The sequence below is a fragment of the Perca flavescens genome, chromosome 6 (assembly GCF_004354835.1).
Source record: "Perca flavescens isolate YP-PL-M2 chromosome 6, PFLA_1.0, whole genome shotgun sequence".
Classification (NCBI taxonomy): Eukaryota; Metazoa; Chordata; class Actinopteri; order Perciformes; family Percidae; genus Perca; species Perca flavescens.
In genome coordinates, this window is record NC_041336.1 from 26,414,081 (window position 1) to 26,441,958 (window position 27,878).

General features: G+C 39.8%; 1 protein-coding gene across 3 annotated transcripts in view; it reads left to right on the forward strand.

The window, feature by feature from the left end:
- Positions 1-27,878, forward strand: part of grb10b (growth factor receptor-bound protein 10b) — a 70,265-nt gene that overhangs the window by 4,993 nt on the left and 37,394 nt on the right. For 2 of the 3 annotated variants that reach the window (XM_028580161.1, XM_028580159.1), the window contains exons 2-5: positions 10,608-10,732; positions 18,417-18,513; positions 24,954-25,230; positions 27,351-27,495. In XM_028580161.1, the coding sequence (XP_028435962.1) occupies positions 10,682-10,732; positions 18,417-18,513; positions 24,954-25,230; positions 27,351-27,495 (570 nt within the window). In that variant the 5' untranslated portion in view covers positions 10,608-10,681. The remainder of the gene's footprint in view (positions 1-10,607; positions 10,733-18,416; positions 18,514-24,953; positions 25,231-27,350; positions 27,496-27,878) is intronic. The other variant, XM_028580160.1, reaches the window with a different exon arrangement.

Consider the following 27,878-nt stretch of genomic DNA (forward strand, 5'->3'; position numbering starts at 1 on the left):
ATGCCAAATCAAAACAAACCATGGTTAGTTGGCTTTGGTACATGTACCATACGATTACAAACAAAAAAGGGCTTTTTTTTTCTCCCCCCAGAAATAATTCCCAGTGTGAAACTTTAGAACAATACAGGCATTTTTCTGTTCTTGAATAATAGCACTGTCCTAAACCTCATTCTGATTCCCTCTCACGCTCTGAATATAGCACTTCTGACCATGTATGCATGTATTTTCTTATACATAATTGCATTTTCTGCCCTCTGGTTTTCTAGTATTATACCCAGATTTAGAAGCAATCAGGGATTAGAGTTCTGTACTTTGGTACTTAGAAATAAGACTTTTGTTAAGTCCTTCTTAATATAATTTTTTTTCAGCCAGCCAAGTATGTTAGCATTCCAAAGAGTGAGTAAGTAAAATAAATCCTGTTTCCCTGTCCCCTTAAGGGCTTACATAGAACTCCAGCTCCAACTCCAACTCCTCTGATACCAGTTAAATGTTTCACCTAAAAGGTCCGTTTTATTTGAGTTTGATGTTTCCTTTTGATGTAGATGATAATGATGGAGGTCTAATGCAACAGGTTTGTGTATTTTATAGCATCAGTCAGTCAAAGAGGTTATGTGCTACCAACTGGTGTTGTAAATATGGCTTCATGAGAAGGCGAATCCATCTATCACAGACCTCTGGGGCCACCATTACAGCCAACTTGTGCACAAGCACAATTGCTCCCAAGCTCCATCCATTCATCTTTAGCATTGCATAAGACCAGTTCTCCCAAGCAGCCCAATGAACTATTCATCCAATTAGGCACTGTCCACGTTTCCAAAAGGCCTTTCTCTCATAGACTGGTGCTATTCAGCCTCCCCCGGCATGACATCAGGCCCTCTCTTATAGCCCCACTTTACGCTGCTGCTCTCAAATAATGAAAGCTGCCAATTAATGACTAATCAACATGTGCAACAAGCACATCCAGCGAGGAGTGACTACCATCTAATCTGCTGACTAAAACAGAAGACAGAGATGCTCTGTTCAACTCTCTCTGCCGTCTCTGTGTTTCATTGCTGCAGAAACAACAGCCAGCCCACACACACAACCACACACACTCATACTCTGACAGCCTAATTTGAGAAGCTTTAAAATTCGTAATTGGAATTATTTTTGAATTTTCATTTTAGAGTTACTTGGAGTACCAAAAGTTTTGATTAGTGGCCAGTGCTGTTTTTGGTAGTGTAATACCATGCAGCTCCTGCCTACAATAAATTCTAATGGTTTGAGAATCTTTATTTAGTGATCTATAGTTGAGGATAGTATGAAGACCGTATTCTGTCCAGTTTTTCTTTGGTGTAATCAAAGGCTGCACAATTTATGGTGATTTTATCGCAATCGCAATATGGACTAGTGCAATTTCCAAATCGCAGGGGCGGCGGAATATTTGTTGAAGGCAAAATACTGTATGTGTCAAACCATTCTGAATTAAGTATTGTGTTGCAGAGACGTTGCATCCTAAGCATTCTAAACAGACTACAGAAAAAATCTTTGTTTGGTACAGATCCTCGCAAAAATCACACTATAGTCATTTTAATTTTTACATTTTTTGTTTTAATGCAAATGAGAATAATGATACACAAATTATCATTCCCTCCAATATTGTCAATCATATCGCAATATCAGTCAAAATAAAATGAAAATGACATGGCTATTTTTATGTTTGAATTTAAGATGATTTGTCAGTTACACGCATACACATACCTGCCTACCGAGAAACGTTGTGGTGGGAATAAGAGGGGGAATCTCCAGCCCACAGCAACACAATACAGTCAAGCAGGCAACTTATCGTTCCACCCAGACCACTCCCTGTCTCACATACATCACATTTCTATAGGTCGCCTCGCCATAGGAAGTTTTGATAACTCGCAGCGTCAGGCTAAATATTCTTAATGAAGGCGTCTGGCTAGTTTAACATACAGTAGAGTAATTGACCTCCCCTCTCCAGGGGTGGGGTTACAGTCAAGTCCCCAGACACCGAGTTGGATCTGTGCCATTTCTTGAATTAAGACGCTGTTTATGTTCTGGATTGGAGCGGTGCAGGATGAGGGTAGGGGTCGATTAGGGGGGCTGGGGCTGGGCAAGGGTTTGGAAGAGAGGGAGGTAGCTGTTGTGTTACAGTGCAGCATGGGTTAACAGTGGGGATCAGGGGGATGGGAGGCTTCCAGCAACAGGAACCTTTAGCGGTAATTGTTACAATAAAAATATTGATTAAAGCAGCTTTAAATACATGTTCTCTTAATCACTACTTTTCTCACCTGTTTGACCACTGAAAAATGTAGGTAACCTCCTTGAGTTGAGACATTTATCAATAGAAGAGGTAACCTTCTTTTGTTTGGTTGAGAAACTATTAAAGGAATTATGACAAACCGAAATAGTAAGTTTAGATCTACTGGATATCATAGTTTAAGACACACACCGTACACACTTGTGTACACACATACTTTACACTGATGTCGAGCTTGTTCCAGCTGTACTGTCCATCTGTCTCAGTGACACCCCGAGGTTGCAGTGGGATTCCACAGATCATCTGGGTCCCAACCCAAATTCGCCAGGCGTGGCACATTTTCATTCTTGTGTAGTCAGCATTGTTTTCACTGGATGGAATTTCATATATGAAAATATGAGAGCCTGTTTATTATTAGGCTTAACCTTGTATGTAAATGCACCGACTTCCAGTGAAATATTTTTTTAAACTTTCAGGAAATCATGTGCATCAAGGAAATTACAGTAACTATCATTGAAATGAAACACGACCCATAATCTTCTATCCAGTTTTCCTTCAACGTGCCTCAAGCTAAAGCTGTTAATTTTCTCAGGGCTCCAGACTAACTTTTTTCACTAGGAGCACAGTGGCCTCCAACTGAAAATTTTAGGGGCACACACCGTAAATTAACATGCTAACCAAATATTCACATTTCTACTAGTTTCCACTGTATTACTAATACATACTTTGATAATAGATGCATAAATTACAATGTACTGTTTCAAATTCAGTGTCACTTTTGAAGATGCAACATAGAAGGTAAACTGACAGACCCATCGCTGTCATGTCAGTAAAGAAATATATATAATTTTTTTATTATTGTATTTGTATATTACACTGTTTTATTTTCATCATGACCGTTTTTAATTGCTGTTTAATGTTTTATGTAAAGCTATTTGAACTGCCTTGTAGCTGAAAGGTGCTGTAGAAATAAAGTTGCCTGGCCTTACAACCTCAGCCTGTCAGACAGACACCAGGGCATAGAAACCACTGTTGTGCCTGCTCGTCTCTGAGGAAGTGTAACATCAACTGCGTGTGTGCGTTTGTGTCAGAGCTCTGCTCTCTGTCAATTTTCAGAGAGGACAGATAAGCTTGCGCTTACGCGCTGTCAGGTACCGAAATTTCAGCATTTAACGTGTAAAAAAAGGGGCAAATTTACTGGTCGCACATGTGCGACTGGATGTAAAATTCAGTCACGCACACTCAAATTTTGGTCGCAAAATGCGACCATTTGGTCGGAGTCTGGAGCCCTGCTTCTAATGACTTTTCCTTTTTATATACTTTTATGAACGTGTGAAATGGAGCAGTATTCTAATGGAACACAAGTGATCAGGGATTGATCAGACTCCCTACAGAAGCTGGTTGGTTGGTGCATCTGTAGGGGCGCCCATAATGGTTGCAAATCCTGCAGTTGGGTGTCAGATAGAAAAAAAAAAAAACTTACCTGTGCAGACCTCTACCCCAGGCTGAAGGAGATATAACACGCTGGCCGTTTCCCAATATACGTTCTTCTATTGACTTGTGTTCTTGTGTCCCTGTGAAACGTCATCTCGTGTTGCCAAAGTACTGTCCCAATACACAAGTTCCCATTTCGCCACGAACAGTTAAAATTCCCGGATGTATTCTTGACACGCCCATTTACCGAGGATACATCGGTTGGTAACTTGTATGAACTTCGTAGCACCTTTATCCCAACATTCATTTCGGCATTCAATGATGGTTGGATTTCCAGTACATAGACAGCCCAAAAATGGGACAATTTTAACAATTTTCTCCATCTTATTCATTACTAAATTCACTTCTGAGAACATTTTAGGCGAGAAATGAAAGGTTTAGATTTCGAATATAGGCAGTCTTGCGAAAATCTTTGCCGAATTTACAATTTGCTCCAAAGATTTTGGAGTTTTCGGAGCTCCATAAATTGACGCGGCCGCCAGCTTGCGCCTGCCGGGGCCACTAGCTCGGCGCTCGGACAGTCACACTTGGAGACCCCGCTGTAGGACCCCGGACCGGTTCCGTAAATAAGAGGCTTTTATTTCGCCGTTGACGGATCGTTTGTTTAAATATCACAACACATGTCCATCATAAGATTAACGGGAACCTGTGTTAACTGTCTTTTTGGAGTTAAACTCAACAAGCAAACACATACACGCACACACACACACACACACACACACAGAGCGCAGCAGGCAGAGGAGAGATATACCATAGACTGTATATTATTAGTCTATGAGATTTACCCGTTTCTTTTGGGGAGACTTGTTTAAATTATGCCATAGGCTATAGCCTACATTATATTTTGTATTTAGTTCATATTTTTGGTGTATTTGTTTTCTGATTTATTAGAAGTTGAGTTTCAGTCTCTATGATAAATGAACAGTTGTACATAAAGTGGTAACATGCTATGACATGTTATGTAGACTAAAGGGGAGACACCAAACTTTATAATTTGAATTTCTAATTTCCATCTCCCTGGGCATATACAGTGCACTACAATAATATAGAAATGATAATTCCACATAATATTAATAGGAACACATAGGACACACCAGTGCATATGCCTATTTCTTTTTTTTTTTATTTAAACTGACTTAAACTTATACACTAATAATAGTAGGGATCGTGTTCCACTCTTTTGAATAAGTAAAGGGTGTTTATGCTAAACCATAAACAATAAAATTAAAGCTCAATTAGTTTTATTTTTCAATATTATTGCAATAGTTGTAGCATTATGAGGTTTTCTTGTCTGGAGATTGTTTTAATACAAAATGGTTATATTGTTGTGGTTTTTATATCTAGCTGGTATTTTTGGAATTTATAGAGTGTGGTCTAGACCTACTCTATCTGTAAAGTTTCTCGAGATAACTTTTGTTATGATTTGATACTATAAATAAAATTGAATTGAATTATTTTGGAGCCTTGCAGGTAGCCTCTGTGCTGGGGGTGTTGAGCAATAACAGGAAGAACGCATCGTCTCAAACTGTTAACAGCGTTTTCTGTGCATGTGAACTTGCGAGTTTATTCTTCCAAGAACAACCAGCAAGAACGTTCTCCCCAAGAACACGAGTCCGTTCTTTGCATTCTAGGTATTGAGAAACGCCCTCTGTTTCCTGACACGACCTGATCCCTAGAAGCATAAAAAGTGCCCTTTTGACCTTATGAGTCCTACGTAGTTACTTACAATCATTGTGTGTTGTGTTTGTGTTATGTACTATGCACACACACACAGTCTCACATATTCTGCCATATGGTCCTCACTTTTCATTTAACACCATCCTTGCTGGCCCACTGGTTCACTATATTGCAAACATTTTTTTTTCACCGACTGCCCTATATGGAAAGAATGTGCTCTCTGCATTCCAAAGATGACTGAGCAGAGCTGAACAGCCCCGTGTTAAGTTGTGTCCAGTCCAATCAGCTGAAGTCAAGTTGACTGGGATGAACACGTTTTACAATTACATACACAGGGGAAATTAGTTGACACAGCTGCACAGTTGAGCTGTACAGATGCCGCAATTGAGCACTGTAGAAATCTTCCCCCCCTCCTGCCTCATCTTTTTCCACTATTAGTAGTAATTTATTCAGTTATCATAAAAACAATAATTATATACATATCACAGTGTAAAGTCAAACGGTAAATAGTAATTGAAAGGATTAGGCTGAAGCAAAAGTGTATATATGCCTATGTCCTCATCTTATCGATTGCCACTCTGACTTGTGCTATTTTTGCCAAAAGGCCCAGACTGGAGACACACAACACCAGTATCCATATCAGTAAGTCCACATTAGTGGTAGGTTCATGCACCTGCAAATCTCACCCTGCATGCATTACAGTACAGTTACTACAGTGGCATAGCATGCTGTACAGTATATTTGAAGCTCTGTTTGGTTGAATTCAAACACTTCTGTTACATCAAGTTACACAATACAGACACTGTAACTGCACAGCGTTTCTATTTTTCAAAGAAATACTCTGTCTTGGTTCAGTAATAGCTTTGGCAACAGCAAAATGGCTATCATGAATTTAAACGTGATACTTTAATACATAAGCCACAGACAAGTAAACCGAGAGGTAAAGAGAGAGACACCGGCAACAGACAGACAGACTGACTGACTGACAAAAAGCAAAGCAGGAAGGGGGGCAGAAATACAAACCGAACAGACAGACAGGTTGACAGTTAAGACAGACAAACCAGACCAGCAGGCAAGCAGACAGGTTTAAAAATAAATAAATAATCAAACCGACTCCTTAGTTTACAACTCATGTTTGGCAGTGCAGCTCATAAGGCACTTGTTTATTTCAGGTTTGGCCTACATACAGTATGTGAGGTTAAAAGTTTAACTTTTCCATGTTCCATTTTTATGGGACTCTTTTGGAAAGTTTTCAGGAAGGGGAACACCTAATAACCTGTTATTTAATATGGGAGGAAGTTGTGACCTAAATAAGTAATGACTATTTAAAACCATAATGAGAGTTGATATACATGCTTCTAAATGTATATTTATTATTTGCAAAGAAACATTTTCTTGCAAAAGTGTGTCTGAAAGTTTGTTTTTGCGTTGCAATCCCTTATCCCATTATGTATCAGTTCCATCTATGGATTTGGATTTGAATGTGGGTTTACCCTCATGGTATTGCTCACAAACAGAGGCACAGTCCTGCGGTCTCTAAAGTCCATGCGATATCCATCTTTGGTCTGGTCTGGTGAGTTGGTCAGCCACTGATCCCCCACCATGTAAAAGAGGCAAACTGTTCAAGGAAAGGTTTCTTCTCTTTCAATTAGGCTTTACTTTAAATCGCCCAGGGTTCTGCTGATCCCAGGCCTGGCCTTTGGCTTCTCTGCAGGTCTTATCACTTTGGGATGTTAAAGCTGGACCCTTGAGATGTAAGCATTATATAAGCACTAGGGGAGTGCAAAAAATTTCTATTCTATTTGTATTTGAATCGCGATTCAAGCTCTACCGATTCAAAATCGATTCATAGAATTTCAAAAATGTATTATTTTTTTTTTTTTTTTTAAGTCTACTGCAATCACATGATAGACATCACACACAACATGCACATACATCATAACAGGTTGTTAAAATAACAAATAACAAACCAATCCACATGAATAATATGGACAATAAAAGATACTAAATAAACTAAATAAAAAGTAAAATAAAATATAAAATGAAAATATTGATATATATCGCCATCTTTAAAGCTTTAGTGCGTAACTTTTTGATATTAATGAACGTCCGTTAAATTAAGGGAGGAGGGAGGAGCGGTTCGCGGTCACGGAAGGCTTGTATCATGTGGACACGCTGACAGTTTTGTTGTCATAACTTAGAATTCCTCATGGGGGAGACAGAAACTACACACTGTAGCTTTAAGATGCGCCTTTATTTCTAAATGCTCACTTTATATTTATTCTTTTCTTAAAAAAAAGAGTAGTTGGATATTAATTTAAATGTCTGGAAGAGCTTAGTAATGAAACTGTCAAATCATATTTTAGTTGCTTTTTGTATATATATATATATATATATATATATATATATATATATAAATGTAACTGATTGTCTTAAATGGGCTTATGTATCGTCTCGTATTGGTCGCAGGCCCCTGAATTGAATCGAATCGGCAGACTTTGTGAGGTTAGTAAATATTGTATCGCTGTCCAAAGAATTGATATAATATTGTATTGTGATAATATGTGTGATTCGCACCCCTAATCATCACGAGCTGAAACCGCTAAAAGCTGTCTTAATAGGTGTGAATCTTCACTGGTTCAAATTCGATTCAGATCGATTCAATAGCATGAGGCGTCGCCTCCTCAATATTCTTATATACATGGTTTTCACCTTCAGTAGAGTGTCGCGTATTTGCTGTGAAGTCTCACCCAGGATAGTGCTGGAAAGGATTTATCATGATTTATCATTATTACGGGCCCTTGCGTTTGAAGTCTACCAGCTAAACATTCTCCCTCATGCAAGTTTGAGCATAAATCACTTCACTTTTACAATCCAGATGCAGTCACCTCACCGCAGGGTACAGCTGCCAAACCCCAAAGTCCCCCCCTTTCTAGTGCTGCGACACTGTCCGGATAATTGCACTGTCCAGGTCAGAGATGGTTAGCTTTCAGTACACTGTTCAAGTGGAAGGAATCGAATCAAAGGGTTCTCAAAGGGTCTAATCCCTGCACTGGAATGGCTTTGATTGTGTCAGGGAGCAATTAAGCATAGGTGTGTGTGTGTTTGGTCAATATATCAGTCACTGAGAGTCACTGTGGCACGTATGAGCACTTTGAAACTTGGGTTGCAAGGTATTTTAATGCTACGTGGAACGCCTGAGCTTTTTCCCACGTTTAATCACGCACAGATGAAGCCGAATTTAACAACAGCTATGTTGTAAGACCATACCTTTTTAATTCAGTGGAATTTAATGTTTATTATCTAACCCTCATAAAATGAAAGTGGCGGTTTTGATAAGGATTTAAGCTTCTGTCAGGCACAAACATTTCGTTTAGCTTCTAATGTAGTTAGTTGAAGTCTGCCGCTGACCCTCTTGCACAACCTCCTGACTCTTGAAATATAATAAACATACAGTTCAGCCACAGCTAGTCAGCCAGTGTGTGGCGCCTAATGAGGGGTTGCTCAGAGAGTTTAGGCTGATGTTAATTTGTTTTGTTTTTGTTGTAAACTGTGTGTCTGTAAATAATTTGTAAATGACGAGCTGTCCTTGCATGCCAGCAGGCCAGGCCACACACATGGCCTGACACAATAAAACACACACACACACACACACACACATTACAAGCAAGCCCTTTCAGTGTACCCAGTGATCGTGGTGCCAAGCTCTTTGTTTAGAATGCATTCATGGTTTGGTCATTATTTGCAAGCCCAATTTTGGAGGTTTAAAAAAAACTTCAATGTTTAGTTCTTCTAAAAAAATTGAAAGGTTTTCTCAGAGTTCTGAGTGACAGTTTATGTATCTCATCAGCTGACACAATTGTCAGGATAACATACCTATGTACATCTTGGTATAGATTAAAAACTGCTGGTCTGTCGGAGACTGCAACATACACAACTCTGTAAACACAAGTAGAGCATCTCAAAGATCTGAAATCTCCTAAAAATAGAGCCTTTACACACTCACACACACCCGCGCACAGCCACACGTGCAACATATGAAAACATCTACATAAACACACACACACACACATGGCCACATACAGTATACAGAAACACATCTACAGGCAGAAATCCACACACACATACACACTCGGCGCACTCACAACCGCTAATGCAAACAAGAGATAATATAAGCTGTCTGTAAAATGGCAGGCCATATTTTTAAAATACCAACATGGGGTCATGAACTGCTGCATAAAAGACCATCATAGTTGTGAGCCCGAGCTGCTCGACACCAAATATAACCCAGGGTCTAACTTAAGATCTGGAGAAGTGCCTGTAGGGTATTTTTGGGTCAGTGTTTACAGGTGTTTAGTCAGTGGCAGCAGTGCCAAGAGGTTAATGGGATACCCACTTTAAGAAGTTCAAATAGACTAAAGCCCATATTGTTCATATTGTGGTTTATTTTGACCCAATGCTGGCTGGAAGGGAGGCCTCATAGAGCAGAAGAACACCTTTAAAGTCCCCGGAGGGACAACTTTTATCACATCTGTGTTCATTTACAAACCCCACGGCATCAAAGTACGCTGAGATTGACGTTTGGGTCAGAGTCGGGCAGAGGTCAAAACTATTTAGAAAATGGAAGATGTCAAGATTCACAGGGAGTCTTCAGGCTCCATAATAGACTTGCACAAGGTGCACTTCTTTTCAGCAAACCTCTATTTACTCTACGACTGTGCTTCAATGGTAGTGCAAAGTTAAATCAGCTCTTTTATCGTCCACATATAAGCCATTGTGGTTTATCTTGGCTCCAATTCATGCACTTTACCCTATATTTGGCTGGTGCAAATCTAGTGACCAAGAAGTCAATTTTCTTTTGGTCCATTTACAAAATAATCAAATCATAATTACATAAAGGGTACTAAAGTCGATTTTGAATAAGATTTGATTATTTTGTTTACTCTTCACAATTTATAACCAACCACTGTTCCTCCCTTGTTGCTTGTTGATGTTGTTTACTGTGGGTCTATGTGGGTTAAGAAGTGCTCTGTGCTATATCTGTCTTCTCAGAACTTAGACTTCATCTTACTCTCCTTCCTTCATCCTTCCTCTCTTGGACCTTCTCACCCTCCCCTTTCCTCCTTTGTAGTTTTCCACTAACCTTCATTTGTCTGCTCTTCTTCCTCTGCAGGTTCTGCTCTGTTCAGCTTGTCTGAAACTGATCCAACCAAGCCAATTGTGCAAAAGAGCTGAGAAACACACAACATGGCTGTGGCCGGATGTCCGGACTATTTCCTGCATCATCCTAATTATCAGGTAAATGGCAATTCCTATGTAAGCTTTCCTTCAGTAAGTTAAATGTTTGAGATGACTTTCTATGCTACATTAACAGTTCAACTGTATTTGTAGAGATGAAATGTTGCCATTTTGGACCAGAAATGAAACAACCAAGACTTATGTGCAAAACCAGACTGGGATGTCTGTATGAGTAGCTCTCCAGAGTTGGACTCACCGGATGTCTGTTTAAGATATTGAACCCAAAATAACTTTATTTAATAGAAATTTGGACATTTCTAAAGTAGAAATGTGCCAGTGTCCGTATGAAATTAAATTCCATCCTGTCACAGCGTCCAACGTTGCACTTGTTTATCCACAGGGCATGGCTAACGTCATTTGTAGATTAGACTTCTGGTAATTTGTTAGCTGGATGAGACTATGACATTTGAACTCTGATCAAGTACAAACCAGGCACCTTATTATTTATGTATTTAACATGGGAAACTAATAATAAACCATCCAAGAAGTCCTCGAGGTACTGTAGATTGTTTCCAAGAATTCTAATAAATAGCGAGGGTGTGGATTGTGGTCATTGCGGTCCTTGCCAACAGTTCTGCCTTTCCCAGCCTCTCTTGATTAGCGCTTTAGATGCTCTTAATAGTATATTTGGTCAGTTAGTTAGTATACACTGGAGAGGGAGATAAAATATGCTCTTTGGTTATAGTTTGTCCTGTTTAGTCCAGTCCAGTCCAGACTAAAGAGAGTCGGTGAATGGCAGTGATATGGTCATACCATTCCACCACTGTGAACACATTGAATTCACAAAGAGCTGCAGGGGGGACAGACTGTTTCAGAGTGTTGGTCCAACAGAGGCACAATAGCATCTTTTGGCTGATGCTCCCCCAGGTAACAGCTGCTCTTTTAAATTATGATTGTATGGTCGGCCTACTCACGCACACACACACACACACACACACACACACACACACACACACACACACACACACACACACACACACACACACACACACACACACACACACACACACACTAGAACCTTTTGTACTGAGTGTTTTTAGTGTGTTTCCTTGTTCAGTGGAAATCATATATCATGTTCCTGGAGTAGATCCAAGCTTTCAACAGCAACCTCATTGAATCTGAATGAAAAATGAGTAATGAAAAAAAAATCAATCACATACATGAAAAGGAAAAGTTTTCCTAAAAACATAAAAATTAATTTTCACCTTGCCAACAGTGCTATATTTCTGTTTGGGGTGATTGATTGTAGTTCACCTGATTGGTATGCCAAAAAGTTACACGAAACTTACCTCACTCAAATATAATGACAAGGTAATCATAATAATCAGTTGTGGGTTTACAGTATTGAGTAAATCACAGCATAGCCAAACAAAACAAAAGCAAATCACATTTAAACTACTGTATGAGGATGCATATATACTCACTAAAGGAGCTGCAGGCACTTTTTGTCTTTTAATCCTAATCTTAATTTGTTATGTTAAATTTTTACTGGCTGGATTAGTGTACGTGAGTGTTTGGATTAGAAAGAGACGAATTTGATGTTAAGACCTAAATTAAATTAAGACCTAAACATCAACTTGAAGTGAGGAAGGGCAGACTTGGACCTTTTGGACATCATGTTTTAGGTTTTAGAGCAAAGGGCTTCCAAACATATTTATTAGGGCAGTAGCACTATTAGCCTGATCAGAAGCTAGTCTATTGTCTGCTGGTCATCTGAACCATGGCATTCCCTATGACCTTTGACCCCAGAGGCATGAGAGCCAGCCAGATCTCCACAGCTTAGAGAGACAGAAATTAAAGATTTTAGACTGGATGTGTGTGTGTGTGTGTGTGTGTGTGTGTGTGTGTGTGTGTGTGTGTGTGTGTGTGTGTGTGTGTGTGTGTGTGTGTGTGTGTGTGTGTGTGTGTGTGTGTGTGTGTGTGTGTGTGTGTGTGTGTGTGTGTGTGTGTGTGTGTGTGTGTGTGTGTGTGTGTGTGTGTGTGTGGGTGTGTGGGTGTGTGTGGGTGCGTGCATGCACGCTTACATGCTTGTATTTGTAGTAGAGTGAAGTTAGGGTCACGAGTGTGTATATTGTTTCTGTCATTCTGCCTTATTGCTTCAGCTGCAAAGATGAATCCACATATTTTGTTAGCAAAGCATATTTTTTAATGAGGCATACATTAATAACAGAACAGTTTAAGGAACTAACCCAACAAAAATAAAACTACAGGGAATAGGTCTTGAGTTTAGGCTGAGGTTAACCCCCCTTTGATATAGTGTCCAAAAATAGAGCAATGTAAATTTGTGTAGGCTAATCTTCTCTGTGTACCATATTTGCGTATTGCATTCACACTGCAGTAGTTCCCTTTTCTCAAACACACCAAGCCCTCAACATTTTGTCTTGTAATTTAGATGATTTTAATTGAAATCAACTGGGTTTTTTTTGGCAGACAAGGACTATTCCATTATTGGAGGCTGCTTTAAAAGCTTTAAATCTAAATGGAGTGAAGAATAATTTAGTTCTTTGAACGATTTGGATGGGTGCTACTGGAGCTACAGTATACAGACCTTAATGTACACACTCTAGTTTACAAACTCGGCTGTTTGCAAAGCATTCAGCTATAACAGATGTACCTTGATTGCTGCTTGACTTGCTGAATGAGAAACCCCTTCACTGTGAAATTCCAGTGTTAAGGAAGATTTTCCTTGATAAAACTGCACCGACAATCCAAAACAGATTTGAGTGAAGATAGCATTCATACTAAACTCAAGAGATTATATCACCACTTCAATCTTGTTTCTGTTGTATGATTGTGACTAGTGAATAAATGATGGTATGTGCAAAGCAAGGCAAGTTTGATGTGGTAAAAAATTATTGTTAGTGGCAGGATGATAGCTTATTAAAGGACCCTTAATCCAGAAACTACAGTACCAATAATACGTATTATAAGGTTAGATAAATGTAAAACAAACCTGGACCCTCATGTATAGTAAAACTCTCTGGATGCCAAAAAATAATATTGTCATGTATAATAGTTCTGTTTGCCCTCTAGTGTATTAAGCTTCCCCAAATCTAAGCTGGATCATTGGATAAACAAGCAGAGTCCAGCACATGTTTTTCCCTGAGGGGCCTGAGATAGCCATATTGTGTTATTTGGGACTAAACATTAACACGATTGTGTGGTGTTTCCCATAACCTACCAATATTCCTTGAAATCATGCAGATTGCATTTGTTTTTCTTGAGCTTTTCAGTGTGAATAGTTCATTGCATTTGTAAGAAGAGGATCGTTTGACAGAAATTATGTGTCAATGTGAACGTGGTATTGAGGCTATAGTGACTAAGTTAACTTTGCAGCTTTGCCTCAATCAGTCATCACTTTCAGTAACCTACATTTAGTTAAATCAAATGTACAAGTGTTCCTTCATTCACCATACCAAGTTTTTCTAGTTCAGAGACATGAACTGGCTGGATATAATTCCAGCATGCATTAGGTACCTATCCCTGCGTTTATAAGCAGAAATATGTCTGAATTTCTTGCAGCAGGGCAGGCAGGATAACCAGGCTCAGAATTATATTCCACAGTTGTCTAATCAAGGGATGTTTAGATACATGTTTTTATGTTATTGTTATATTTGTTCTCACCTCATTCAGAATTTAGTACAGTATTAGTTTTGGATAGTTTTCATAAATATTGTAATTTTTCTGCTTTCTTTTTGTGTGCGTTTTTCAGGCTTGATATATTTATGATAAAATAACAATGTACTGTATGTCAAAAGTAGCCAGTGATTACTTCAGCAAGTAGGGCTACTTATAGATGCAGATGTATCTTAGAAAACTTTCCTAGTTCTGCTGAACTCCGATGGACCTGTCAAATTGTCTGGGTAAATAACATAATAAAGGCTAGGACTAGAGCAGACATTCATGTGGCCTCCTGATCTCATTTTGGTTCATTATGTAAGACTGGATTTCCACCTGCTGTCTAGTGTTCATGCATTTAGTAACAGGACTGTCTCTACAGTTAGCTCTATATCTGTCAGCAAGAATGGTTTGCCAGAAGCAAGTCTTGGACCCTTGAGTAAGATTTCCACATCTCTAAAGCTTTCTGAGCATATTAGGTTCTTGGTAAATCGAACCGTAATGGAAATCTTATACTGTCAAACTTGAAATGTTCTTATGGATCAAGTCCATTCTCAGCTCTTTCTTAACCAAAGGCCTCTGTAAACCAAGTATTGATTCATATTCAATCCCCAGGCATAACATTTAACCTCAATCTGACCTCTTCTAAAGGCGTAGCTTTGACATGTGTCTCAGTCTTTTCCTTTTTGTTTGAGGCCCAATCTCCAGATCTTTGTGTCGGTCCTGCTTTCAGTGCCTTAACCTTGTCTCTAGCCCTCCACTGACCCCTTTTAAAAAGCTGAACCCTCGGCCCCTTGACTCTTATTTGGAGTTCCTTTCAACTTCATTAATATCAAAGGGTCCTTGTGCTACTTGTTAAAACTTGGCCTACCCTCAGTCCTGTTTTGACCCCTCTCTAAGAACTTAAGCAACATGTGCGTGTGCGTGTGTGTGTGTGTGTCTGTGTGTAAAATAATTACTGTGAGAGCAGAGTGAGAAAATGCAAGAACAAGGATAAAAGGCAGAGACCATCTTTTCTTCAGCAGACAAAAAAAGAAAAAAAAATTATTTTCTTATTTTTTTTCTCCCCTCTTTGTTGTCTCAACCTTATAGGCTTCAATAAACCTAGATCCAAATGTAGAGTTGGGCAATAGAATGACTGAGAATTATGCTAAATGATCAGTATTTATAGGATTAAATCCCCAAGTTAACATTCAAGTGTCAATAGAGGCATCAGAGGCTGTCTGGGTTTTAGATTTTTTTTTGGTAAAGTCCACAAAAGAGATCAAGGTGTGCTTTAAAGATCCTTTAGTCCTTTATTGTGTGTGTGTGTGTGTGTGTGTGTGTGTGTGTGTGTGTGTGTGTGTGTGTGTGTGTGTGTGTGTGTGTGTGTGTGTGTGTGTGTGTGTGTGAGAACTCATTTACTCCCAGACAGCCATGCAGAATAGTATTCAAGACCAGTATATGGTGTGAAAGAGTCTCCACGTTTTTGCTCAGTGGAGCTGAACCATGACCATCCTGTCCTGAATACGCTCTCTCACATACACACACACACACACTAACGTTGTACCATCCCACCAACCAAACAGCGTCCCAGTGCTGTTTGGGTGACTGGGTAGGGATCAGTCACAGTCTGGTAACTGGACTCCCAGACGGTGGGTTTTGATGACGGGGCTAGCTATGTCATGGGAACAAATGGTGTGACGCGGTGGTTATTTTACTATTTTTTTTTTATTTCAAAAGCAGGTTCGTCCCATTAAGCTCCAAAATCAGTTTTTCAATCCGGCCGAGAACGCAACACAATACAAAGTTGGAACAATGCAATGAAATGATTGGATGCGGTTGGGTTAGTTGGTATAGAAGAGGGGTTGGAGGGTGGTGGTGGACAGAACCATATGCTGCCGATGGACCTCCAGTTATATCCAGTATAGTCTGAACTTAGGCACCAGTATAGACAACAGAGAGGAACAGTGATGACTTCTTAACTGAACATTAAAGCTAAACATTTTGCAGGCAAATCATGGATTGTACATTACTAAACTATTCAGCCAAATTGAGTCATCAGAGTGGAATTCTACTTCAAGCTATATTCTCACAGTGAGTCAATTCTCTTTGAACTGCTCATTCGATGTTAGTAAAATTACTTTTAATGTTACAGATGCTGAAGGATTTAAAAAAAGTTTGAAGAAAAAAAATTAGAAGTAAAAAAAGAAGTGAAGAAGAAGAATTTGAGCTTTGCATTGAAAATGGCTCGTTCAGGAACATCTTTAAATCTGTTGCAAGGAGACACAAATCTAATTTAAAATGCATCTAAAACTTTCCAAATCCAATGTTGTAGCTGTTATCTACAATGCTTAATGTTTGTTTTATTATTATGGATAATGGTACACTGTGTGTGTGTGTGTGTGTGTGTGTGTGTGTGTGTGTGTGTGTGCTTGTATTTGTGGTAGAGTGAAGTCAGGGTCACGGGTGTGTATAATGTTTCTGTGACTCTGCCTTATTGCTTCAGCTGCGTATGCGTACACTGTACAGTAAAATCATCTGGCTGGGGGTCTAAAGAATAACATGATGGGTACCAGGACCATTGTCATTTAATCAGTGTAACTCACAGGCAAGAAAGATAAGTCAAACTGATAGAAGGCAAGGCAATCTGTGATAGAAAATAAGGTAGAACAACATCTGTGTAAAAGAATCCAGCTCTGCCTGAATTGTCTGTCACTACTGTGAACGAGGCAGAACAAGCAACCGTCTTTATTACATCATCAGAGGAGGTCTGCTGTGGGTCAGAAGCAAGTACAGAGAAAGTACCAGTTTGTGCTGTTCCCACTCCTCAATCAAATATGTTTGTGGCGATTTGTTTGCAGTGACTGGAAATATGATGGAAAAAGGTAAAACCAGAACATTTTCTTTAAATGGTAGAAATAGTTAGCCTCGTGAGACCGTCCTGATCTCGCGAGCTCCAGTTTTCCACTCGCAGATCAGTCTGGCATCTTCAGATAGAGAAAATTTGGAGCCGTTAACCAAACGACCGGGCCAATCAGCGTTGGTTTTGAGGTGGGTTAGGTGGTGATAGACAGATGGTTTATCCAATCAGCTAACCAGTATTTTCAGACAGCGGTATAGCCCTAATTCTGTTAGCCGCTTGCTAATGCTTTTTTTCTCTTGGATCCTTCTTTTGGAATATGGTCCGGGAACCTGAAATGGTGACTTTTATTCCTAAATTCTAGTTACACAAACGGCAAATATCCTTTACCGACATGTTGCTTGCATGCTGAGCTAACGAGCTATGCTTTGCCTGCAGCAGCAGGGGCGGGCTTGTGGTTGTATTTTCATACGCTTTGTGGATCTGATTGGTTGATTTGGCCCGTCTATCACCAACATAGGTGATAGACAGATGGTTCATCCAATCAGCTAACCAGTATTTCCACCCCTTCCCAAAAGTTCTCCAACGGAAAGTTCCCAGATGGATATGCCGAGCAAATGCGAAGCAATCCATCTGGCGGAGTCAGGTTAAGAAATAGTAGAGGTTATCTTAGTTCAAGTTTTTCTTATTTTTTACGTTATTGTAGCGTTAGTTCCAAATGGAAATAATATATAATAAAATTAAATAAAAATAAAACCTTATGTAATGCTTCCACCTCTCATTTTGAATTTTAGATAAAAGATACTACCTTTTTGTGGGTGGCTTGGGTGGCTTTTGGCTTGGAGGTAGAATGGTCGCCCCATAATCACAAGGTTGGCGGTTCAATCCCATGCTCATTCAGCCACATGTCCAAGTGTCCCTGAGCAAGACACTGAACCCCAAGTTGCTAGATGCTGTCCACTTTTCTTAATACTAAAAATGCAGAATTAGAATTTCACTGCATCGTACTGTGTGTATGTGACGAGTTTGTTTTTGGTATTTGAAGACCGGTGTTTCACATGGTCTTGTAGACATTTGAATGTCTGTATGTAATAGAGGTATACCCACACTAAAGTACCAGTATTAGTACCACAATCATTGTGGGTTAAATGTTTGGCTCCTGTAACAAAGTTCCCAGTGGGGCGACAAAATATTAATTTTTTTTCTTGCTTCTTTCTCCCACAGCAGGACAATATAGACCTGTCCTCCAATCACAGACAAGCTGACCTCATTGGTCCGAGCTTCCAGCAATCAGCCAATCGGAGTTCTCCTAACCATCAAGGTTGGTCCACCACCACCACCAATAGAAATGTGTTTGTGCGAGTGTGTGTGTGTGCTTCTGTGTTTGTGCTGATGCATTTTAAACCAATCAAATATTCTTGAGTTACATTGGTGTTGTATGGCATATACTCTGACATCAACATATGATTTTACATAGTAGTGGGACTTGTCATATGATATTGCATACTACGGGGACTTACTGTACATTGACTTGGTGTAACATATGCTTTATTCAATTTATTTGGTGTGTGTCTCTCATCTCAGTACAGTGTTGAGAGCGGCTCGCTGCTCATTATCCTCCACTGGGCCAGAGGCGGGGTGGGGGGGTCGAGGGGGATAATATATATTTGGGTCTCTTCCGCTGTAAACATTTCAGCAGTTCAAAGGGTGATTCATAGACACAGGGTGCCATTATAATCACGCCATATAAATATATATAATTGCGCCATACAGGGTTCATCCATGACAATCGGAGCATGAGATTTAAGCACAATATTGGCTCAGCATGGGAGGTAAGGGCGGGGAGTCTGCGAGGACTCAACGATTAAATTAGAACGCTTGGCCCCGGCATGGGAAATAAATGGAGCAGAAATGACATTGTATTTTTTCAGGATGAGCCGGGATGGAGGGAACTCAGGAGGACCGGAGAGGTAGACAAATGGAGATGACTTTAACTCAGGAACATTTTTGCTTAAACTGTCTGAATAATGATATTTTGGGTGGATACCCAGTTTTATAAAGCGTAGATAATGCCAGACAGGTGTTATGAGCAAGATTTATGACCACTGGTACTCCAGACCATTTAGATTTTTATCAGATCTCCTCCACTGTCTCAATCTTTTTTTTTTTTTTTTTCTCAAGTAATGGGTGACAATTTAGCGACCACCTTTTTTTTTTTATCATGTCTCACAAACTGTATTATGTATGCCGAAAGTCTATCATTTGAGCAGGGATTTTGAATTTAGCCTCAGTACCTCTGGTGTTATTAGTGGGATTATAATCCTTGCTGACGTTATTAAACTTGTTTTCCAGTAAACCCACACTTTTATTCTTAGAGGCGCTGTAATAGAGCCACCAGCTACTTAATGTGCTTGCTATAAAACTGGAACAATCATAAACCAATTCATTTTGGAGGGAACAGTATGGCTTTGTTGAAATATGACCTGCCATTATTTCACGTTTGGACTGAGATGCTATTGAGCAGTAGCCTGACAAGCCAGACCCACATCAAGATGTTGGGTCTGGGAACTCACCATTGGCAGGGCTCAATTCGAGGGGCGGGATAAACGGTTGTCTTTCAAATTCCCTCTGCAAGCAATAGGATAGCGCTACAACCAACCAGAGCAACGCTAGCAGCAGCAGCAGCAGCAGCAGCAGCAGCAGCAGCAGCAGCAGCAGCAGCAGCAGCCATCGTCTATGTTTTCAAGTAGCAGGGAATTCACGCAGAACCGTCGTAACTCTGCCGTCATTATGTTAAGCCCGCCCACCGACTCTATACACGATGTGATTAGCCCAGCTAGCGTTTGGCTTTTCCAGCTCGAAAGCCAACGGAGAGTTGCTAAACGCTAGGGTGCGTCTAGATTTCTAGGCTAATTGAGCGGCTTATTGTGGCATTTGCAAGCCGATATTTGATGTCTAGAAATAGAAGTTGCTCCACATGATATTCCCAATATTTAATCTATAAATTGCCATGCACGTACTATTTTACTGTGAAGTTAGCATTTTCAAAGTTTAATAATGTTTGCCCAAATGCAGTCTTTCTTAAATACCTATAAGAATGACGAGGCCGAGCTGTGGCATGACACAGACTTGAGTCCTTCCCAGTCTCCCAATGTCACAGCTTTTTACTGTGCAAACACCATCTTCTCTTTGTTGTTTTCCCCACCACATGCCAGATTGACTTCAGTCGTATAGCTGAGTTAATTTTCTGTAGACATTTTCAATGGAAATCCATTGCTAGGCAACAGCCTCTGCCTCTTGTTAACTTCCTGTCATATGATGTCATTCACGTACACTGCAACAGGAAATCAACTTGGGCACATTTAGGAGGTAGGCACGTCCATCTTGTATCCCATCACTCCACGACTTAAAAGACTAGATAATCACCCACTATCACCAAGTTTTCATTATATTGTTTTAGAATTTCACCAATAACAGTACAAAGCATGCCTTGACCAGGAAGTAGTTCATTTCATTTATTTATTCAGAATAAGGAAATCAGCGGGCAGTGAAGAACCTGGGATAATGTCATCTGGACAAGGTTCTGTCTCGGAGAAAAGAGACAGAAAAAGAGAAAATGGTGTAAAATGGGAGAAAGGTGGGGTGCTCAGATGTGGTCTGCTACTTAACACATGACATAACGATGCATTTGACATGCCAGCAGTCAGTCATGAGTTTAGTACTGCCTACGAGATAAAATCATCTGAATGTGACTATGTGAAGGTTATTTAGTAATTTCATTGGCTAATACTTTGGCATGTTAAACTTCCAATTAAAGCATTCATGTAGTTTATAAATCATGTAACTCCTTAAAATATCGTGGACCATCAACATAATATGTATAAATCATGCAACTCCTTAAAATATCGTGAACCATCAACATATTTGAAAAATATAATGTACAGTACAGTTTGGAGCTGAAATGATTAGTTGATTAATAGACTAAATCGACTGACAGAATAATAATGGCAACAAATTCAAATGTAACTGATAATCAGTTATTATTGTTTAAGTATTATGTAAACTAAATTTATGGGGATTTTGGATCATTTATCAAACAAAATTTGAAAAAACAAACAATATAGTTTTTCTGACAAAGATGAATAAATCAATCAAGAAAATAATTGTCAAATGATTCACTAGTGAAGTTAGTGATAGCCCTAGTGTAGTTCCCATACAGCACAGCACAGTATTAAACAGTCCTCCACATGGATCCACAGTCCACACTCAGGATACATCTTATAATAAAGGATTTGTTAAGAGGAAGGATTTGTTAAAATTATGTTTGTTTCCTCTGCTTCTATCCATTTATTACACAGTATTAGCAGTCCATTTAACCTCTATATTGTCTCTCCTTAATAAAGCTCTGGAGGTGTAAATACCGTTTTTTTTTACACATTTTATCCTGTTATACCTGCTTTGTTCCTAAATACCAAAGCCGCAGCCAGTCTATGATTCTCAACAGAGGTCCCTCTTTTAGGTGGATACAGCGATCAATAAATTCTTGATTGTGCATCTGTCAGATGTTGCTGGTATGTCTCTATTTTTTGTTGTTTAAAACACCTTGCTTGACACATGAGGGCAGGGTGGAAGTTTAGTTCCCTCTAAACCTCTTTCAGACCTGGGATGCAGATTTATGCTACTTGCTACAATAACATGTTGATCTTTACAGTGTAGGGATATTATCCAGTGTAGTGTTGGGTGCCAAAGTTTGTTGCCGATAAGCAACTGCATCACATCTGCAAAAATTCTCACTGTCAACAGCTCTGTCTACATCTGTAGCTCTGTGTGCTATTCTGAGAGGATCTAATTAAAGCTGTTATATTGGCCAGGTGTGCCATGACATAAAGGTGTAAATGTCTCTTACATGCTAAGGCTAAGTGTATGTGTGTTATCTGGGATAACTTTTTTTTCTGTACTCCATGTCAAAGAAAAAAACGACCTTAGTTTGCTCCCTGCTCCAAATCTTTATGGGTTTAAATCCTGTGCGTGCGTGCCTGCATGCTGTCTGTGTCATCAATCTGTCAGCCTTATATCCGGGTGCATGACGCATATCTTTGTTTGTCTGATTGTGACATACATAGGTGATTGCAATCGTATGACTAGTTAGGACGCAACAATCCTGCATCCGTGCACAAGTTTATGGGTTGTGTTTTATTGTATACAAACAGCTCTGGCAATCCCCATCCAGAGGCCAAACTAGCTCAGATTGAGTACATTTATTTTCTCTCACTAGCTGGAGGGTACATGTAGTTTTTGGAATTTTGCTCACTTTTGATGTAGTATCTGGTTTACCCTCTGATTATGTTGTTCAAAAAAAAGAAGAAAAATATATTTATGATTTTTATTTTTATTTTTTATTACCGCTGCTGCTGCTGAATGCAGTTAGGGCTGGGCAATATATGGATATTATATCGATATATGAAGCTAGATATTGTCTTAAATGTTGGATATTGTAATATGACACAAGTGTTGTCTTTTCCCGCTTTTAAAGGCTGCATTACAATAAAGTCATGTCATTTTCTGAACTTACCAAACTTGCCAATCTACTTTTATTATTTGCGTTTACCCACTTTGTCATTATATCCACATTATTGGTGATTATTTATCAAAACTCTCATTGTGTTAATATTTTGTGAAAGCACCAATAGTCAACCCTACAATATTGCCACAATATCGACATTGAAATATCGTGATATTTGATTTTTTTCCACATCGCCTAGCTTTAAATGCAGGTAATGTTGCTTTGTCCTGTGCTACAGGTGTCTTGCCTGGTCCTTACCCTTGTATGGCCTTGTTTGAACCCTATGTCCTGTGGTGTATAGCTCTTTAGCTCTCCAGGTTATCTATAAGTAGCTGCTCCAGCTTACCGGTCACTATTAATACCTACAGATTAACCGCCTGTGATTCACAGGCACCCGTGATACAGCTACCTGACACGTTTTCAGGAAAAGCTCCTCAAAGGCGACACTTTAGTTTCTGCTTTTAGTATCAGTGCTGGAGACAAAGCTGTGCATGCTGACATTGGCATGTTTACTAGCGTGTTAACCTTTTGGCTCCTGTTGTTGTTGTTGTTGCCTCTAGAACATTTATTTTTATTGGGGGAAAAAAAATCTGGTGTACTTCCACGGGAAACCGATTCCTCGTAAGGCTCAGGGGCTCACTTTGAAACCAGTGCTTTTAAAACTTTACATCAATCGAATTGCTGTTTTCCAACGTCAGCTGTCCGCTGAGCAGTGGAACCTTTAGCTGCTTTAGAGTGGCATGACCCTCGCATGATCCAGCTGTCAGCTGTCCTGCACCCTGAGCTGTGTTACATGAGTCACACAGTACAGGGCATATTTTAAGCCCTGGAGTTCTGACTGAAGGATGGCATGATACAAGTTAAAATATGGTTCATAATATGCTTTTATTTATTTATTCATTCATTCATTCATTTTCTCACTCTCAGCTTTGTTTTCTATCTAAGGTCTATCTATCTCTTTTTTCAGATTGTTTTTCATTTAATCATTAAGAATGAGACATCTTCTCATTTTGCATGTTACAATGTAGGGCCACTAAGAGAATCAGTGCAAATAGCAATGTGACTCCATCCGAAGACATATCCAATTACAAATGTCTTCTCTTATTGTGTTTTATTATAATGAATGTTATTTAAATGTGCGATCATGTCCTAAAATCTGAATGGGGTTCCTTCAAATGAACTCCATACATTTGAGAGCCCCTGTCCTGTACAATTAGAGCTTGTCTCCCCCTAGTGGTTTACTTGTGTCCTACAGTACAATTGAGGGATCTGGATACAGAGATTGGATGACAAATTCATGAGATTTCTATTTTCATAATGAAGAATTATGAATCCTAAGACGAGTCAGCACTGCGTATTGTCATTTAGAAAGAGTTATGAACCCAGTTTACCCAGACGATAAAACTTTCACAGCATGAAGCAACTGGAGAGAGAGCTTCTCTTCAATTGAGCGCATTTCAAACTTTGACACAACATTCTCCTGGAGTCAGTTGAAAAATTCTTTTCATGAATTGAAATGGGCCTAGACGTTTTCACGGGGGCTTTGAGGATAGATTCCCCCTCCAAAAAGATTTCCACAGAATGTTTGATACATGCAGGGAAGTTAGAGCAGATGCTTACTGTGCGATGCCTTCGCTGTGAACCCCAGTGGTAAGGGTTAAAAAGTGTTACAGGCAGGTTTGAGCTTGTACCCGTTATCCCTGGAGATTTGGCTCACAGAGTAGCGCCATGTACGTAGTCAAGATAGTCCCGCTGATTGAGCACTCTGGCAAAACTGGTTACGTGTGTGTGTGTGTGTGTGTGTGTGTGTGTGTGTGTGTGTTTTGTGTGTGCCAGTATTACTTAGAATAAAGGTGGTGCAAAGTTAGGTCAAAGGTTCAAATCCTGGCCACAATGAAATGCTAACAACTAAAATAGAAAGGGAAAGTCCAGACGATATCCAGGGACTTAACTTCTTTTTTTGTGTGTGCCCCAACTATTTAAAACCAAAGCAGCAGGCTTATAAGCTTTTCATTTTTCTTTTATTGTGTTTTATTACATTTTGGGTTTGACTGGGTCTTTCTAGCCGTAGTGATGTGTTTCTGCTCCACACTGTTCTGTGGCCATTTGTCCTCAACATTTTTTTTCTCTTATTTGAGAGATTTTTACTTCCAGTTTCTCAATCAGTGATGTGCTCCTTTTCTATCTGTCTCCTCCAGAGGATGACGTCGATTTGGAGGCCCTGGTGAATGATATGAACTCTTCGCAAGAGAGCCTGTACTCCACCTGCAGTGGTCAGCAGACAGAGTCCACCCCACTACTGCACAATGGACAGACCTCTTCCTCACACCACAGTCACATGCAACACAACCAGCCTCGGCAGGGTCAGCACTTACATGCGCTAACACACGTCTCCCCAGAGCCGTCCTCCTCGTCTGCGGACTCACCTCAAACCAGCCTCCGACGGTCTCAACCCATGCACATCCTCGCTGTCCGGTAGGTGCCGCCACAGTATATGCAGATATAAATATTGCTAAATTTTTTTGACTACTTAAGGAGTTCATAGTTGGATGTGTTGTGTGGCAGGCACTAGGGGTGGGGGAAAAAAATCAATGGCTCTCAATTTGAATGCACAAACATGTACATAAACATATTTTTTTTATATTTGGCTGCAGGACGGCATAGTGAGTTGGGTGAGTGCCCTACAAACCACTACAGTGAGATAACCAGCATCATAGAGAAACAGAGGTGCTGCCACATGAATGTTAATATGATGCCAACAGGGTTTGGAGGATTAGGCCCAGAGGTTTGAGGGAATGTCCATCAGCCTGTGAATTTGGTTGTGGATGGCAAAGTGCTCATTCATTTTCTTGTATCCCAAGAAACGTGGTTTCGTCTCTAAACCTGCGTTGCTTCTGATGCAACAGAAACATTTGTGATAATAATGGTAGAAAGAAATTGTGGTTGCAAAGTTAAACAAAAGTACCTGTGACGGGTGATCTTCAGTTTGGCACTTGCTAAATGTAAAGCCAATAGTCAATTAATCAATTTGAATCATTTAGTTAATTGGCTGAAAAGTAATCCACAATTTTCTGTCATTTTACAGACCAAAGAATTGATCAAATAACTGTTAACTAATTGGCAGATTAATCTATAATGAAGATAGTCATTAGTCGCAGCCTTTATTGAGTGTATTTAACACATGGTTGAAGGGAATTTTGATTGAGCTGTTCGTCAGTAAAATGTGTGCATTCATCAGGTTTTACAGTGACATCAAACACATCCTAGATACCATTAGAAGTGAACACCCTTGTTGATAACCATACACATAAACCAGCAATTAAAAATCTAAATAAGACTTCAATTGTACATGTGCACACATACAGACACAGGCACTCAGGCAACAGAAGTATGGCCCTAAACTTTAAACTAACATCTTCCAGACTCATACATTTGCATATGCATAGTCACACACACATGCACAACTCTTTCCTCTTTTCTCTCCACATTGGAAAGAAGCCTCTCACTCCACACTATCATTCCTCACCACCCTCTCGATAATTGGGGATAGCGCTTCCTCCCCGCTCCTCTGTAGCCTTTGAATGACCCATTCCTCCTTGCCACTCCCTTTTTGTCTAAAAACTACACCAGCAGGAGGAGAAAGGTAAAGAATCTAATTTATTTTAGTACCAAGTGCAAATGTCTCTCTCAATTTGAAGAGTAGTAATCCCTATTTCCCCTGAGGCTGTTATTGTATGCATTCAGAAGTGGGTATTCTCACTCACACATACTGTAGAAGAATGGCTGCATGCTTACAGTGCGCACAAACACAAAGGCATTCATGGCAGAGCTGGTGTCAGCTTCTATTATTTGCCTTCGGAGAATATGACCGAAACAGAGGAGGGATGATCAGGTAATGGAGTATTCTGTCTTATGAGCTCTCTCTATCTCTCTCTGAAACACAGACTCAGGCTCTGAAGTTCTTATTATTCAGGGCTGACCTCTGAATAACCCTGTTTTCAAGCTCAGATGGGACAACATCAAAAGGCCCGTTCCCTTTTGAACTCGCTGGGTTCTACAGAGAGGCAGTTTGAGTCTTCTACAGTGATTCTCTGCTATCTAGCTAGAATTTCAAAAACCGACCTGCCCATTTTAAAAAGTGAATCCTGCAAGGTTTATGATCAGCTGTCAAATCATCATTCCTCTCTTAGGCCACACGCTTGCACTGCATGCACCTCATTTAAAAACTACTTTAAAGCGATGTCTTGATTTAATATTGATGTGTGATAAATATTGCAGAAAATTAGCTGGCAAGCTGCGGGGGTCTGTGATTTCCACTTGCTGGGAGACATTCATTATAGGCAGATCAGATGGAAACAGACATGAGCCTGGATACTGAACAGCAATGCTTTAGTAATTCCAACTCTCTCTCCTGCACATATTCCACATGTGTCAGCGACTCTCATTTCAAAGTTCTCCCATTTTACTTTTAAAGAAGTTGTTCCAGGTCACAACCTTAGACGTCAGTTCATATGTGTATTAGGAAACACAAGCTAATACTAAAAGTATGTTTAATAACCGTATGACTGTTCCTCTGTCCTGTGTCCATTGTCCAGGAGGTTGCAGGAGGAGGAGCAGCAGCTGAGGACATCATCTCTCCCGGCCATCCCCAACCCCTTCCCAGAGCTCTGCAGTCCAGCAAGCTCCCCTGTCCTCAGTCCTGGGTCTCTACCCCCTGGAGAACCCTCCACGGGCATATATGTAAGTCAAACCCCACAAAACAACACTGTAGAAACTTTTCAGGAATTATGAAAGTCACATTTTTCCCAGCAGCGCTCTTGTTGGTTTCATATTTTACTACACATTATAATTTAGTGTGGTTGCACTGGATACCAAACATTATCTTCATACGATATGGGAGACCATGTCAGAAAAACAGGATATGAGACATCAGCTGATTTTGATTTACTTTTATGTTGATTCCTGAGACACGTGTGACTCAAGTGACTTGTTTTCAAGGCTGCAGTATTTGCAAATCATAAATCAGCTGTATTTAGTGGTCATGTGTGTTGGACATATGCATTTAGGAATTTTTCCTGCTCTACGTCTGCCCCATGTTTTGCTCATCTGAGGCATGTTGATAG